At 34.1% G+C, this 18,218-nt stretch overlaps 1 protein-coding gene across 2 annotated transcripts; it reads right to left on the bottom strand.

The window, feature by feature from the left end:
• Positions 1-1,282: 1,282 nt before the first annotated feature.
• LOC131530333 (uncharacterized) lies at positions 1,283-14,888 on the bottom strand. 2 transcript variants are annotated; one of them, XM_058760531.1, is made up of 11 exons: positions 14,765-14,888; positions 13,575-13,895; positions 13,024-13,101; positions 12,437-12,490; positions 9,217-9,327; positions 8,732-8,887; positions 8,062-8,358; positions 3,549-3,769; positions 3,349-3,406; positions 2,301-3,266; positions 1,283-1,983 (listed from the first exon to the last, which is right to left on the bottom strand). In XM_058760531.1, exons 1-6 carry the CDS (start codon positions 14,799-14,801, stop codon positions 8,754-8,756), a joined length of 735 nt encoding a protein of 244 aa, XP_058616514.1. In that variant the 5' UTR covers positions 14,802-14,888; the 3' UTR covers positions 1,283-1,983; positions 2,301-3,266; positions 3,349-3,406; positions 3,549-3,769; positions 8,062-8,358; positions 8,732-8,753. The 2 variants fall into 2 exon arrangements, with proteins under 2 accessions (XP_058616514.1, XP_058616515.1); XM_058760532.1 differs by having other exon boundaries at positions 2,301-3,235.
• Between the last annotated feature and the right edge of the window lie 3,330 nt (positions 14,889-18,218).

Here is an 18,218-nt window from a genome sequence, read left to right as displayed (position 1 = left end):
ATCGTAGTTTGTGGTTTATTATCTTATTAATTAAAACACATCAGCCATAAAATAGTAGCTACAATGGCATATTCCCATATATTAAACATCTAACTTTTATTAACAAAATGAATGATGGATAGCCTATAGCCTTGTATTGTAACCCAAATAAATAAAGTATTTTCTCTAATTTAAAACATTTGTGGTTCATTGTTATTAATGAAAACCCAGGAACAATACACTAATTTATATTGTATTAACAAAAGTAGAGCCATATAGTGTCAGTCTTTCTCGCATCACTCTTGTCATGTATAAATTATAACTTTCAAATGCTAATTGGTTTTTATATGTCTTTTCTCTTTTTAGTTTAAGAGAACATGTAAGTGTGACCAGCTCTATTCAGGTAAGGATACTCTCCTCTTCTTCACTAAGTAAGTAACAATGATATTGAATTTATGGTCCATTTTGTTAGACATTTTTATTACTAGGGTTTATGCATAAACATACCCAGCTATCCCATGACTTTATATTCCTTTTTTCCTTTTAACACTGTGAAGTGCTCACATTGGCCTTCACTCTAAAAAAATAAATAAAATGGTGCCATATAGCACTAAAAGTGGTTCTTTGGCTCGTAATCATATGGGAACCACTTTTGGTGCTGTATAGCACCAAATCTTGGTGATTCAGTGGTTCTTTGGCATGACTGAGGGGCTATATTGCACCGCTACCATATACAGAACCTGTTAAGCTCCTGTATGGTTCTTCACCAGTTCTTCAGTGGTTCTTTGGGGTGATTAAGGTGCTATATAGCACCACTGCCGTACAAAGGACCCGTTATGCCCCTTTAAAGGTTCTTTACAAGCCAAAGAACCACTGTTGGTGCTGTTTAGCACCATTTTTGTTGAAGAAATTCAATGCAATTTATTTATAACTACAAGTGGTTCTTGGCCCGTAATCATACACTGTAAAATTTTTTGTTGTTGTTTCAACTTAAAAAAAGTAAGTGTTCGTGCTGCCTTAAAAAGTCAAGTTTTGTGAACTTAAATTGTGAAGTTGTCTTAACTGACAATAAAGTTGACAGGACTTACAAAAACAAGTGCAATAAACATCATTTAAGTTTTGTGAACTTAAATTGTGAAGTTGTCTTAACTAAGAATAAAGTTGATAGGACTTTATAAAACAAGTGCAATAAACTTAAGTTTTGTGAACTTAAATTGTGAAGTTGTCTTAACTAAGAATAAAGCTGAATAGACTAAAGTGCAATAAACAATAAGTTTAACAAATTTAAAATGACAATTTAGCATAAATCATCTGGATTTTATTTTTCCACTAAAACCAGTTAATTAACTGATACTTTAAACATACAGTGATGTACTGCATAAACAAAACAGCATAAAATACAGAGTAATCTTCTGCATGAACGATACTGAATAAAGCATACAGTGCTGTACTGCATAAAACAGAAATGTACTGCATGAACAATACTGTACAAACATACAGTAATGTACTACATTAACAATACTGTATAAACAGAAAACAAGTGTCTAAAAATCAAGATATTTTTATATTGAGTTACATATATTGGCACTGCATAAAGTACCTCGTCAAGAAAAAATTAATTGAACATTCATTGTTTTAAAACATCCAGAAATTCACCAGGCTAAATCATGAACAAAAAGGCATACATCATATACCAATTAGGACACTAAACAGTTTTGTGAAGGAGTCTATTTTTCAGTCCATGCACCTTCACAGAACACTGATCACCTCCAAGGTCAATGAAAATCTTTTGAATGACCTCAAATGTGTAGCGTAGTTTTTTGAGATAATCAATATTAAGTGCAAAAATCAGCCCGACTAGTAGAGCCACAGCATGAGGGAGGTCTATGGCATCTCTCAGGGCAATCTGTTCCTCCAGCACCACGTAGTAGTCATCATCTCCATCAGTAATTATGAGAATACCCACATCCATTCCTGCGTCACATGGTCTTCAATGTCGGTTTCCTACAGCAAGTGTATTATCAAAATATTTACTGCTGACCCTGCTTGCAAAATGCTTAAGTCGTGTTTGTATTTTACCGTTTTCTACATTAAATCATCCTACATAATGTAAGATTCTATGAAAATATAACCTTGATATCTTTAATATTGACCAAGGCCATGTCAAAAGACTTAAATCAAATTAACAGCAAAAATTCAACTTTGGCATTTATTTCATAATTAGATTATGAAACCATAATAGATTTCACAGACAGGGTCCTGATTAAACATATACAGAACATTATTTTAAGCAAAGGTATAATATTAACATGCAAGTCTACCTCTGCTGACTTAAAGAAATCTGACGGATCCTCGCTGAGGTAATGTGGAAGGCCCTGAAGAACAACGAGCCTTTTCATCGACATGGAATTCTTAAATAAAAGAAAAAATGATTAGATTGACTTAGGGTAAGGCTGACAATGTAACTGCTTTATAACCAGAGGGGGGTCAAATTCATTGACATTTTTATTAATTTGTATATTCCTTGAAATTCATAGAAAAACCTACAACAAGCAGCAACATTAAACAACAAAAGTTGAATCAAATTGAAGTCGTTTGTTGGCAACTTTTTGATCATATTACCTGTAACATGTCTGTGCTGTACTCAAATCAAGAATTAATGACCGTTTCTACAGATACAGCAGAGAAAGATCAAGAGCGTCTATTTACCTCAGCAGCAAACCAATCTCGCATTCTCAGAACTGCGGCGCTTATTTTGATCTTTCCTATTCTTGGAACAAAATTAATACTTAAGGCTGATTCTGTATTACTCTTAATGAAAAATAAAAATCTTACACAACATCAGCAATAGTAAAATGACAAAGTAATTATATTAAAAACTTTTATTAACAGAACGAACAAGACATTAGCGTTGTAGCAAGTAAGGTTTTATTTATCTTTAATGAAAACACAGTTTAATAGAAGCGAGTTTGTCTTTATTGTTGCTAAGAAACTTACTAACAAAAATTGAGTGTGTCAGTAATAATTAAAATATCAAAGCATGAATCTAATATTACATGTGTACTAGGCAATGCATATATGGTGTAAATTATATTAATGCACTGCTGATTACATTATATTACAGCAAAAATATGTATTTTGTAATCTTTACTGTGAAAATACTGTACATTGCGATAAACTCAATATGAAAATGTGATACCGTCACATGCCTAATACAGACAAACCTTACCTATCGAGTGAACTGGATCCTCTTAGTCTGGACAGAAACAGGAAGATCAGATGTAATACTGCACATAACAAAAGAATTAGAGAACTCGCATGTTAATAAAAATACTGCTCAAACTACAGTTATATACAAACAAACCTTACCTATCGAGTGTACTGGATCCTCTTAGTCTGGACAGAAACAGGAAGATCAGATGTAATTCTGCACATAACAAAAGACAAAAGAATTAGAGAACTCACGTTAATAAAAAATACTGCTCAACAAACTACAACAAACAAATGTTACCAAATCCACCTAAAATTGTTAGTGAATAAAAACAGGGGGATTTTATGAGTCAACTCACTTCAATTAAGAAGAAAGGCTTTTGGAGAGAGGAGGCACTTGCCTCTCACCACGTATGCAGAAATGGGAGAATAATGATTTAGATCCTCTGGCTGGACAAGACAATTCTGCCTTTCTGGGTGGTTCTTGTAGAGTTCATAACATCTGAGATGTTCTATGTACCAGGCTGTGTAAGGCTCAACAGCAAGCTGTTAGTTGATGCATGAAGGCCGATGTAACAATCTAAAACAAAAAACAAAAAAACAAACACCTTCAAAAATCAAAATAACACAACATAAAAAGCAGTTGCACACATAATATATAGACCTAACCCATCTCTGCAGTTTGGACCAATAAAATGTGCAATACTTTAAAACTACCAAATTATATGCAGTATCTAATTATCTAACTTGCATTGTAAAGTATGCCACATTGCTTAGGCATGATGGCTTTTTTTTTTTTTTTAAGAAAAACATGCTATGTTCTTGACAGTTTTCAATGGTTGCGTTAATGAGATTTTTAGGCCCTTTTTTGAAAAAATGTTTAAAATTGTGTTAAACTTTTAGTACGCTTTTAAATGCATTTAAACATATCAGACCTTGTTTTTAATCAATAAAAAGGGCATGTTGTCAAGCATTTTTAAGAAAATCATGTTTGACATCCTGAAACCAAGATTTCATGAGAATCACCCGACTAATTGCGCAATAAACTTGATGACTGGTGATGACTAATAACTGCAATGTTTGCGATACACTGTTAAATAGGGGTCGCGCTGCATGGACATGAACGCACACAAAGCAGAGAAAAAGAGTAAGGGTAAAATCCAAATTTGCTTTTATGCAGGTTGCACTCGCAGTCTCAAAATGATCCGTTGCTTATGATACAGCTTGAGGCCGGTTTCACACCACACGAGGGTTGTTAATGCAACCAAAGTCATGTAGTCACGTTTCAAGTGACCGTTTAGGTAAAACTATCGAGTGTTGTTTTAACCTTATTGATAAAGTCACATTGTTGATTTATATAAATGCTGTTTATCGCCCAGGCCTTCCTTAACATTCCATTACTTAAACTGCACGACGAAGCTTAATCAAGTAAAGAGCAAGGCAGATTGCAGAAATCTATTACATTTAACAGATAAACAATCCTCAGAGCCAAAACAAGCACACATGAATTACCAACACACATGGCGAGGCTGCAGCGTTAAATTGAGAAAATATCAGAGATTGCAGGTGCATTTTCAGTTCATCATCTATAAAAAATATATTATCTAACGTTACATTATTTGTCTCTAATCAATACAACTTATTTAAAGTCGGCATGAAACTGAAGTTGACTGTCTTTTCTTCTCTACTGTGACGTATATCCGAGTGAAACGGCATCTGAAATGAGAGGCGGGACTTGATTTCGTCCTTCGAGAATTGATTGGATCGTTGGAAGTTGGGGTGTTACTAACAAAATGGAGGCAGATCTGAAATGCCAGTTTGCAGTTAGTGGGGGGGGGATTTCTCGCCACTGGATTCACCGCCGACACCCAAGCATGAATAAATGAGCTAGTTATTAGGGATGACGACCACGATCAACAGCACAAAACATGCCAAAACAGCGCGCGCGAGAGAGAGAAAGAGAAAGAGAGAGAGAGAGAGAGAGAGAGAGAGAGAGAGACTGCCTGAATAACTGAACCTCTTATGGTTCTACATAGCACCATTTGACAAAGGTGTTGTATAGCAACTTTAAAGATATGGTGCTATTTAGCACCAAAAGTGGTTCCCTATGATTACGAGCCAAGAACCACTTTTAGTGCTGTATAGCACCATTCTTTTTAGAGTGTTCATAAACGATTGTTTTCACACAAACAAATGAAAGGAGACAAACTGTATATCTAAACTCAATTGTGCATTTCAGATGCTGTCCCATCCTACAACCTCATCATCTGCAGAGAGAAACTGCCTCTCAATCACACCAAAATATGCATTATGATTAACTTAGAGGCATCATAGAGGATTGTGTATATATTTCACTGGAGCTTGGTCTTCAATACACTATTTTATGTTCTATTTTGTTTGACTTCTTTAAGCATTTACTTATGTTCAATGTCCATTGTCATTCATTAATGTATTCTGCTATTAATTGTTCTTAGAACGCTGTCATTTTTGCTACAATTTCATGTCATTAAAAAGTACCTAATTGACACGTTGTTGTTGTTGTTGATTTTATGTAAACCCTAGCAGTGGTGGACGAAGTACACAAATCAAGTACTTGAGTAAAAGTACAGATACGTATTATAAAATATTACTCCAGTAAAAGTAAAAGTACTGCTTTTTAAATTTTACTCGAGTGAAAGTACAAAAGTACTTGATTTTGTATGTACTTAAGTAAAAAAGTACTGATACATAGATTTATTTTGCAATTTTATATAGACTACTTAATTTAATTTTATATTAGCACATAAGTGACCCTGGACCACAAGTCGCTGGGGTATATTTGTAGCTATAGCCAAAAATACATTGTATGGGTCAAAATAATCAATTTTTTTTTTATGCCAAAAATCATTAGGATATTAAGTAAAGATCATGTTCCATGAAGATATTTTGTAAATTTCTTACCATAAATGTATCTCAACTTCATTTTTGATTAGTAATATGCACGGCTAAGAACTTCATTTGGATAACTTTAAAGGTGATTTTCTCAATATTTAGATTTTTTTGCACCCTCAGATTCCAGATTTTCAAATAGTTGTATCTCAGCCAAATATCGTCTGATCCTAACAAACCATACATCAATGGAAAGATTATTTATTCAGCTTTCAGATGTATAAATCTCAATTTGAAAAAAATTTACACTTAAGACTGGTTTTGTCATCCAGGGTCACATATTTTTATAATCCTACTGCTCAAAATACCTAGGATTTTCCCAAAATAACCACTATATGGAGTCAAGATATATATTTTGTTGTTGATATGGACTACGTTGATGAGAGTGATGTTGTAATGTTCACTGTGAAGCTTACATTGTAATGTACCTGAGAGAAAACAGATTTGACCAACTAATTTTCACCAGTAAGAAAAAAAGTGTTTTAAAGCTTGTTGTTTGGCAGAACGTCACAGTTATATATGACATGAGAATAAGGCCTGAAGTTAGGAAGAACATTTTAAGGAAAATATAATAATATTTTCATAATGATTTTTTTTCTTCACAAACCTTGTCTGTGGTGTTAAACACCCCTGGCCAAATGCCCCCAGAGGGCAACACTTCCCACTTTGATAATTACTGTAGTTACCATGTTCTGAACATCACATCCTTGCTTTTTCCCTGTAATCTATCTAGGTGGTTGAATACACATATTTGGACTTTATATCTAAAAATTTCTTCATCTTAGCACCAGCAAGCTTGTTAGCTAGACAGTTAGCATCAGCTAACAATATTTACTTATTTTCAGTATGGTTATGATTATGAATAAACATTTATATCTGTCTACTCGGCTAGTTGATCTAAACAATATAACAATTTATACTGTTGATGAATAATATAAAAACAGATGTCACATGGGGCTAAATGCATAGCATTTTAATAAAACTGCTAAGGTAACAGCAGCGGGGAATATGAACGTGGATGAGTTATTTTATTTAATCTGTGTTATTTTAATGTTTCGTTTTTTGACCTAAAACATAGAGACACTGATGTTGATCTGTCTGCATTCAAGCATTTCAGTGGGATTAAATAGATCACCCTTACAGCAGATTTAGTTCACAAACAACTGACAGTTTTGACCTAAATATATTTTCAGTTACAATAATTAATCCTAAAATTCAACATTAGTAACTTACTTTTCACAGCATCAGTCGCGCGCGCTCTCAAGACCTCCCGTTTATTGTGAGTTCAGTTCACTGGAGACTCGCTCTAAACGATTCATTTGAATCAGTGAGTTGTCGACTCGAGAACAGCTGCAATCGGATCATTCCAATTCGTGAATGAATCGTTTGTTGCGATTTGCGAACCGATTCAACAGGTTCATTGAAAGGAATCAGTTTGTTCATGAATCAGACACCGCGTCTGCGTCTCGGAGCACGTGATGTATTATAAGGAGTAACGATATGTTTTATGAAATGTTGTGAAGTAAAAAGTACGATCTTATGCTTTGGAATGTAGTGAAGTAAAAGTAAAAGTTACTCAAAATAAAACTACTCCAGTAAAGTACAGATACTTGAAAAATTTACTTAAGCACAGTAACGAAGTAAAGGTAACGTTACTTCGTTACTGACCACCACTGAACCCTAGACACTTCAAGATATTATAAGACCAGGCAGACAGAGGGGTAAAAAACTATATATACAAATAATACTAATATTAATGATATTAACATACTAATATTAATGAAAAACTATCATTAAAAAGGTTATTTAGTATACCTTTAAGGTCCTATATAGCATTTTCAAAGAATGGTTCTTTATGGAACCCTATGCTATAGTTACAAACCGGATAACCCTTTGCTGGTACTGTCTAGAACCATTTTTCTGAGTGTAGTGTGGCAAGCTAACCAGCAAATGTGTGACAGAGTTGACTGATGTCCAGGTGTCTCGTCTGGTTGCTGATGGGATTGTTGAGCACACAGCTGTAGGTGTTGTTATCCTGATATTCCACCTCCAGAGGTAGAGAGAGACTGATGCTGAGATCAGACACACTGATGCTGGACAATAAACTGTGTCCTTTGTACCAGGAGAGAGTCACATGACCCACATTCACCACTGAACACAACAATGAACAATATGATGATGGTGATGATGATGAAGAACATTGTGAAGAGTTACTGCTGATGACAGGACCAGGCAGATGAGCTGATAAAATAAAGAATAAACAGTAATAAGAAAAGAATGCAGCTATGAAATTCCGATATGAAACAGACAGGGCAAACTGTAAATCTTTATTCACCATATTAGTAATACTGAATCTACATTTTGGTCTTTGTCTTGCTTGTGATGGTTATTAGATAAACTCCAGCTCTGTGATCGGCAAGTTCCCTGTGGTGCCGAATTTGGCATATTTATTTGGTGAAAATGGTTTGTATTTGTATTATTTGGTCTATAAAGTCAAGATGTAGACATTTCAAATCACATGATTCATTTTGTCATAAAAACCCATAGTGCTTCAACTAAATGAGTGTTGATCTAAAATAAATTCATTATTACAGAAAAGCTTTGATTTACTCACCAAAGACACAGAATCTCTTGAATTATGTTTCTTCACATTTGACGATTGATGGTCTATAATCAATCATTTCTGATGATCCAATCTTCTCATCCGACATCAGTCCGTCTCTGAATTTCACATCATCACATGTCTCTCTTGACCCTTCTCTGTTTTTACCTACAAGAGAGTCTCGAGGTGTAAACATCCACAGTATCACATTTCAGGGTTTAGTACAACCTACCAACATTTCAATGTTGTATTAATAAAATGTGTTAAAGGTTGCGCATAAATTTAATTAAAGTCTTTCAGTCTAAAGCAAAGTATCAAATGTATAACATCTTTCAAACTTTTGTATTAAGAACAATTTTTCTAATGGTGTTTTGACACACACACACAAACACAAAAATGTTTGAAATATGATCATGAAGAAACATTTTACACCATACTCCAAAGTAGCACAATAAAACACATTATTTTTCTCTTGCTTTATTAGCTGTAATACCTACGCTTTGGTTCATTTCGTTTAGAGTTCCTGATTTTCCAGTAAATCAAACCAATAGCAGGTATGGCCAGCAATGACAGGATTACACCAGCAATTATTCTTGAATCACCTGTACCTGAAAATACATCATAAGAAACCATCATAAGTGGTTTCTTTGGTTTGAAAACCTTATAAACATTTGAGGTGGTGAGGGGGCCCCAAAATGTCCTATTTGCAACTACTGTTTTCTTTTGGGGTTTTTTATAAATAAAATAATTAGTTTTTGTTTAACAAATAAAACACATTATAATAAAAATAAATATTTCAAAATAAAGATTGTGAAAGCTTTTTACACTGCTTGAAGGAGAATCCATAATTATTCAATATGGTTTTATATTATAACAATAAATATATTTTATTATTTGATATTATTATTTTTTAAATATTACAGTTTCATTATAAATATGGTGATTATCACTAATGTGGACACCCAACCTAATATATGACCATCTGAATCTAATCTCATTTCATATCACAAGTTTGAAAAGACAACTGTTTTTCATCGTGTTCATTATTGTGGCTTTAACCCCAAAAAGAAGGGGCACTTTTTTACCCCAAATACCATAGTTTTACATATTCTTCAGTTATTAAAAACTGTTGCTTTAACTACCTTGAACAAAACTGAAAAACAGCAACAATACCTTTGTCTCAAAATATATTCTGTACTTGTATTGATTCTCACTTGCTACATCTGTAACAGCTGAAGGACATCTGTATGAAGCATGGTCATTATTTCAGTGCAGCTACACTACTGCTCTTTTCAGCTGATGGCACTTGTTCACAGCATCAACACTCTCTACAGGTTTCTAAACCTCAACATCATCATTAGCAATCTCACCAATATCATTAGGTCTTTTCTGCTATTCATTTTCATCCTTCAAAAAATAACTTGGCCCTTATATCCAACACTTACATATCTCTTGAACTTTCACGGATTTGAGTTGGTTATTTCTTGAATGACTGCTGGAGAATTAGATACAAAAGTCTTAAACTTAGTGTTCTGGTTCAACAGTGTTTTAAAGGTATATTTTGCCATCAGAAAGAAACTCTGTTACCCTTTTCGTTCTTTAGCAAGATGCAAGTCATAGCATAGTATCCATTTTCACTGGCATCAGCAAAATGATGCAGCTGAGCCAGTTTTGTAGGTCCAATTTGTTGGTTTGATAAATTTGTGTACTATAAAATTACAAATTGTAAACGTATAAAGTTGCTGTAGGTCAAAGAACCAGTTGTGCCACTTTTGTTCTTGATCATTTTGGATCTTATCATACCAACTTCATTTATTTATTTATTTATTTATTATCTTTAAGTCTCTAAGTAGTTGTTGGCAAGATGACAATCTGTCAATTGATTAAAACAATAATTAATCACACATTTTTCTGTAATTAATCATGATTAATCACATTAATATACTGAATTAATATTCAGGGGCAGTTGTAAAATTTCATCCTCAGGGGAGCTTAGCCCTCAGTGAGATTGTGTAGCAAAAGTTCATTCAGTTTGTAAATCAGCATCACTTCTGATTTTCATTGACATCACAAGTCAAAAGCAGCCTACCACTTAAATTGATAAATATAATACATATAATACTATCCTAACTAACAAAGTTAAAACATTAAACAGTCAATAATAAAATAACATAAAAAATTACAATAGTATAAATAAAAACCATATAACAAAAAGACATCAAATAAACAGTAACACAGGAAATGGACAGATCCGTTTGACACACATCCGATACCTTCATAACTGTTTATGTTCAACTAAGACATAACCGACTGTGTTTATATGAAAAGCCTACTCATCAAGACAAAACTCTGACAAAAATGTATATGTACTGTGTTTGCGAAAGAAAATACGAAAGAGAAACTCAATTCGGTTTTGATTAATAATTTTTTAATTTTGATTAAAATAACTTCAACCTTTGAACTAACAAGACACGTGAGAATGATAAACTCTCTTGAGGAAGCAGCACTGGCCCGATCGTTCAGATAGCTCATTATAGTTTTAAGGGTGCTGAGACGACAGACGGGGATTAAAGCCCACCTAAAAGGGATCTAGAACCACCCCATTTATTACAACAAAGATGGTATGTTCTAAATAAAATTTTCAATGGCATCTATTTTACTAAGTAGCCTATTAGTAATGAAGGCCCGTATCACCGATACCAATACTGCTACTGATGTCTCTATTAAATGCATTTTAGCCATTAATTATAGCCATTCAACATTATAATAAAAAAAAATAATTTTTAGCATTCAATAGGCTTTGAAAAATAGTGAACTTAAAACAACGGTAAAGCACCATTCACAGATCAGTTTCCAAATACCGGTAAATTCTGTGACCTCATTAATCGGTAATGACTTCTAAACTGCTGTGCCTCCTGGTGTTGTGTTTGTAAACATGGAGTGGTGATTTAACAACCTTGCATTTCATAGACTTCTCTAATTCTGGTTTCTCACATTTTCATTCTCCCACACTACTTGCCTAAATCAGCAGAAATATTTGGATATTTTCTTTCAGTTTCCAGTGTGAGAGTTTAACAGTGCTCATTTAGCAAAAATGCACTAAACTGTGACACATTAACGGTTAAAGGTGTTTTTACGCTACATCTGACATTTAGAGATCCAGCAGTCTATATCTGTGTCAGAATGTTATGATTGGCCCAAATTAGACGTCTTATGTTAGCATATTCTGAACTCGTGCTCATACCTGTAATTTCGTTCTGCGTTCACACAGAGCAGATTACCAGCAATTTACTGTTAAGTTACAACTTCTCATACTAATAAATTTCCCAAAATGAATTTAATGGTATTTTTGTAAGGGTCCTGTTCACACATGATCTCTTAATGATAATTTACCGGTAATTTGTCAGTAAAGACTGGATGTGTGAAAAGGGCTAATGACACAGACTGCAGTTTCACTCTAAAAGCAGTGCTGTCTATTTAAAACATTACGCAGATCTGACACACATCCAATTTTCTCCCAGCTCTTCATAATCATTTAACACTAGCCAAAGGGAAGCTAACAAAGCGTTAATTTTGAAAATCCTTATATATATATATATATATATATATATATATATATATATATATACCGTATTAAAACGAATATAAGACGATTGTGTCAAGTCACTCTGGCCATAAGAAATGCAGCAGATCTGTGTCTTTCCCTGGAACTTTTACCTGATAGAACACCGACTTCATCTCCGCCGTCAGAGCCACTGGTTTTGGCTTCACCTAATCAAAAAGAGTTAGTGAGATCAGTTAGTGAGCAACAAGCTTTATTACATTGTATAGCAACACAACATGGAACAATGGGCAAATGCTGTATTGCTTAGTCACTGTTGCCAGCTATTTTCAATGGAAGGTACCTAAAGCCACTATGACGGCATGCGGTAATAGCCATTTTCATAACGTCGTTGTCATTTGCATAGTGTCAGCCCTTTAAATTTGCTTGTTTCTCTTCCTACTCTCTGTGCATACTGTAATTGAAAATAGCTGAATTCCCAATAAAGTTGTTCTCATTTACATGTTCTTATGTTTCTGTTGTTAAAAAATGTAATGAATATGAAACAGTGACTGAAACCACCAGATTAAGACTATATTTTAACAGGCTGCCCCTTCCAAGCTGCTGTTAAGCACTTAAATCCTGATTTATAATTAACACACTGTCTGACAAAATCTGTAATCTGTATTATTATCCTGATGTGAGTTACTGTAAATAATGTATCATAAAATAGTCAACAAATGAACTGGTTTGTTTACTGCACCATTGTCAAAAATGTCTGATGCTCCCTTCATCATCATCATATTTCTCTTCATCTGCACTGCCTCTGAGCCAGGACGACCTGAAACACAAACCAACAGCTGCTTGAACAATATTTTGCTCAACAAACAAAAAACAAACCAACAAAAAAACTACACAACATGAAAGTTGTTAGTTATTAAACATGGTCTATCTTGACTTAACATTTTTTAGGTTGTGTGCTTCTAAACATATTTTGCATATTTCTTTAACATCAAATATTAAACACCTCTGCATTTTTGGATTCATGGTAAACTAAAAACAACTGTAAGCATGCTTATTATAATAGAAGGTTGTCAAGGATGTCAGATCAAAATGTTCTGTTTAACAATGCAAACAACGCAGATAATGCAATAAATTCCATATCACAGTAAAAGAGATCAATCAAATGTGAATAAATTCACAGTTAAAGAACAATAACAGCTCTGACTGTTACTGCAAAAACATAAAATAAATAAAAAGTACAATAATGATGTGATTCAAACAAATACAAATGGCTTTTAAACAAAGATTCACCAATGACACTGAAGATCTTTTCACTGATGTTGCCGCTGATTATGGTCTCTTGATGATAAAGTCCAGAGTCTGTGGTTCTGATGTTCATGATGGTCAGAGATCCAGTCTGATGATCCAGCTTCAGTCTGTCTCTGAATCTCTCAGTTCCTTCATTACACTGAACATCTGTACAGATCTTACTGAGATCTCCAGTGATTTGAGCGATACGAGTGTTATTAAAATACCATCTAATTCTGTCTCGTTGGTTTGTTTTAACATTAGTGCGAAGAGTGACTGATTCTCCCTCCACAAACATTATGTCTGCATCAAAACCAGATACACCTGGAGAAGAAATGAAGAATTAATTATAAATCACATCTGAGATAGTGGAATAAAATATAACTGAAACTTCTGAGTCATTATATGCATTTACCCAGCCCCCAAATTGGTAAACCCACTCAGTTTTTTATTTTTTTTATTTTTTTATTTTTATTTTTTTGCTGCCTATTGTTTGAGATATAGTTAAAAAAAAAAAAAATCTGTCATCTACAAACAATACTGTTCTACACTGGTGTCTTCTTTGTACAAACACAAAAGGAGACACAAAAGGATATTAAATATTTATGCTTAGTATTTGCTAATGAAGGTCTATTTTGTATAAATGAAACAATGACAGCTGCATGAAACCAACACCATTTAAAATTGTGCCAGTCTAAGCAAATACATAGATTAATGACTTAGATTTTACGTTTGTTTTCAAAGCCCTGAACGGCGATATTTCATCAAGACTTCGACGAAAGTATAGATAACCGTAGCAACTTCTAGGGAAAATTGGTGACTTAATTGTTTCAGTTTTGCTACCCTGGTCTCACTTTAGGCGTCATTTGTTCATCCCAACAGAATGTCTGAAGCTATACAATAAAATGATGTTTAACATTAAAGATTAAATTAACAAAATATGTCTTGCTCCTAAATGTCAATGGAGATTCTGGTTTAAACGAAACGAAACAGAGCCGTTTCCTTTACATTATAATAAGTTAACATATTAATTTTTAGCAAATTAATTTATATATTAAGCTCATATGAACTTTCAAATTAACATAATGTTATTAAAATCGCGTATTAAAACGTACAAAACTGCGCAAACATTCACAAGAATTAGCCTATCGTTCACTAGAAAATAAACTAATGTAGTAAACAAAATGTCTTACCATGCATAAGCAAAATTCCCCAAATAAAGGGCTTCATTTCAACCACAGATTCCTTCCAGATAAAGAGTTCGTTTCTGTTATTGTGAAAGCAAGTCAGACCAAAAATATGCTCTCAAACGAAAACATCCTCAATCCAGAGAAGGGTTGCCATGTCTTTTCAAATAAAATCCTGAAACACATCATCTACCACAGTTTTACAGAAACATTGGGTAAAATATTGCAATACAAAAATTTCAGTCCAATACAAATTTAGGAATAGCCTGTTAATCCTTTAACCCGTGGGAAAAGGTTTAAAAACATGAGGAAAACGTTTTAAAAACTAGCTCAGTTTCCCAGGACTTGGCAACCCAAGAGAGGCCGTTTTCCTTGCAATCACGTGATTTCTAAGACTTGCAAATATGTATGATAATCAGTTTTGGCATTTAATTAATCTCTCTCTCTCTCTCTACTAGTCACTTAGTTCGACTATTCAAAATTCCTATTCCATATATATATTCTGCAATTTTGAGTCTATTCTAATAATTATGAGTGGTCATAATGTATCAGCAATGCTCTTTGGTCTAGTGAGACATATCATGTCTACACAGGCATGTTAAAACAAATACACAGGGTGCTACTCAAATGGAGGCGTACATAAGGCTGCATAGGCTGAGCTTATCTTATTATGCAATGCAAAATAAAAAAATATATAGATGAAGGCATTGTTTTCTTTTGTTTAGTTGTACATGACTCTCATAATGCTAAAATATGTGTAAATATGTGTAAACCAAATTAATAGAAAATCAGTTGATACACAAAATTTCAATATAAAGTATTCTTTAAAGGTGCCATAGATTAAACCTTTAGCAACCTTTATACATTTTTTATTTATTTTTATTTTTTTTATCTTGTTTTATACATCAATTTTCGATGGCGCCTTACAGTCTCACAGCACAGCTGATGTTTTGGAAATATGTTTGTTCCTCTCCTCATGATTGGTATCTCAGTTACATGCCAAAACATCCTTTGTAAGCTCTAGGCTATGTTTTCATTTGAGAGCCACTTGACTGCTTCAGTATCTATTGCAAAAGGAGCAATCCCCAGCACTTTATTCTTTGCTCTGATACATAAGTGTTTTGTTTGTTTTTTAATTGTTTTTTAAATTATCTGAATACATATATGATGCCCACTTGAACCTTGCATATGGAATAACAGTGAAAGGTCTGAGGCATTGTTAAAACAGACCTATTGTAGAATTTATGAATTTGTTTCACAAAAACACTTAAATTAAACAGAAAAGCAAGCAGGTGCATGATTTGGCATGGCAGCCAATACAAATAATTAATAACCATTTCCTTACCTAAAATCCTGCGTTTGGACCAGGCTCTACTCTGTAAAAAAGTATTTCGCAGTTTATTTGTTTCAATTAATGTTTTTAAGTTGACTCAACTTTCAGTTTATTAGTTTGTTCATTCAACTTTTAAAATTTAAAATTTTAAATTTCACTGTCTCAACTAGTTCGTTAAGTTGACAAAACTATTTGCCCCCTCAACTTAAAAAAATGTGTTGAATCAATTTAATAACGATATCACGTCACTTATCGTGAGATCACGTGAAGACTTGCAGAAAGAAGACGTTGGTCAGCCATCTTGATGAGCTTCTCCACAGAGCTTGAAAATGTTTTCAAACCAACACTTTTGGTAAGTAAATATTTGTATTTATTGGTTTAATGTGTACAATTATGTATGTTGTCTAAGAATAGTACAAGTATGGTTTAAAGCATCGCATTTTGTAGTTAAATGGATACCAGCGTTAGTTTCGCGACACTCCTCTTACTGTGCGTTCACACCGCAGGCGGCGAGAGCGTCAAAGTGGCCGGAAGTCATTCATTTTCAATGTGAGCCAGCGGCGAGAGCGGCGCGGCGCGGCTTGGACGGCGAGAGCGTCGAGGAGAGTTGAAATCAGGTCAACTTTATGGTAATGAGCTATGACGCGGTTGGGCGGCAACCAATCGGAAAGTAGAAGTCCTCCGCTTGAGCGGAGTCCAGAGAACGCAGTCCTGTAAACTTTGGTTCCGACCACATTAGTTCCTAAGCATTTTCACGCAAGAACGCTTGTTTTTCAGCGGGAATGCAATTCATTTGCTCAAAACAACACCGATTTGACCAACTGTATTTAGACTAGCACTTAACCACGAACACAAAAAACACACCACACAAATGGCTTTTATTGGTTTATTTCTTTAGTAAACATGTAACTATAATTAAGTCCATCGATCATTTTTTTACTTTCACAATTAAAATATTTCATGAGGTTAACTTATACCCTACTTTTGGTCAGTCAGCACAAGATCAACATGCTTGTTTGCTTTTCGGCTCCTTTAAATACAAGACCAAGCATTCGATCTTCAGAGCGTCAACGGTTCTTTCTACAGCGTCGTTGGCAGGGCGGCCAGAGCGAATCTTGACGCTCTCGCCGCCTGCGGTGTGAACGCACAGTTAAGCCTCAAAATACACGCGGTTCCACAGTATTTTCATATAATTATTAAACTAAATATTCTCCCATGCTATACTGAGCTGAACTTATCTCGAGAATATACTGTTTGGTATTTATTTGAGCCCAGTGCTGCATTAGAGACCGTTCAAACAGAGCACAAGACGGAGTGCGACGAACAACGGCAAGAATTTTAAAAAATGACCTCATGAACGATTAAAATTAGGGGAAATAAACAAGATTACTGCTCGAACTGTCATTTTTCTGCTGCACGTTGTAAGTGAAACGAACTAGCACACCTCAGAGTTGGTTTGGAGAGCGTGCATTTGTCTGACATAATCTTGGTTCAGATGAGGTTCTAACGGTACAAACTCTTCTTTCAGTTAAAGTACAGAAGTGCCTCACCGGAACCCATGGCAACGCTGCGTGAATATACAGTCGGTTAAAAAATTGAAGGTATGAAAATAATAATGGCATATATCTTGTATAAAAAGTCCTGTGATAAGGATAATCACAAATGTGTAAAATTAGCTTTTCTGTTGTTTTGTTCTAATTTCCTGTGTTATGTAATTTAAAAGCCTTTCTGGATTGTCAAATATGGTTTTGGTAATTAAAACGTAAACTAGCAATGACATTTGACTTTCTCTGTCAAGATTATTTATTTTTATTTATAGTGTTGTTTTAACATGTTTCTGTATTTTCCATGTTTATGATATTCTGGAATGACTAAAAATCAGCACAGAATTCTTGTGGATGGACCTCAGCAAGTCCTTCTGCAGTTGTATCCATCAAAGTGCTATGCAGACACAATGGGAATGACTGTCACATTGTAGAGCTTGGACAAATTGTAAATAAATTTATTTACTTTATAAGTGCACATTTATTGGAGTCTGTGACTGTTAATATTGTAAGGCATATTTTAACGCTTCCCTTTGATTGTATTAAAGCACACAGGTTCTCAAGAGGAATTAATCAAGGACAA

The sequence above is a fragment of the Onychostoma macrolepis genome, chromosome 22 (genome assembly GCF_012432095.1).
Source record: "Onychostoma macrolepis isolate SWU-2019 chromosome 22, ASM1243209v1, whole genome shotgun sequence".
In the NCBI taxonomy this organism is placed as follows: Eukaryota; Metazoa; Chordata; class Actinopteri; order Cypriniformes; family Cyprinidae; genus Onychostoma; species Onychostoma macrolepis.
The sequence above is the reverse complement of the archived record's forward strand: the minus strand, read 5'-3'. Positions and strand labels throughout refer to the sequence as shown.

Excerpts from the sequence above, each read along its gene's own strand:
- LOC131530333 (XM_058760531.1), bottom strand. The coding sequence starts at position 14,801 with ATGAAGCCCTTTATTTGGGGAATTTTGCTTATGCATG. Across the intron at positions 13,896-14,764 it reads GGGAATTTTGCTTATGCATG|GTGTATCTGGTTTTGATGCA; the intron begins GTAAGACATTTT and ends TTTCTTCTCCAG. Across the intron at positions 13,102-13,574 it reads AAAGATCTTCAGTGTCATTG|GTCGTCCTGGCTCAGAGGCA; the intron begins GTGAATCTTTGT and ends TTTGTGTTTCAG.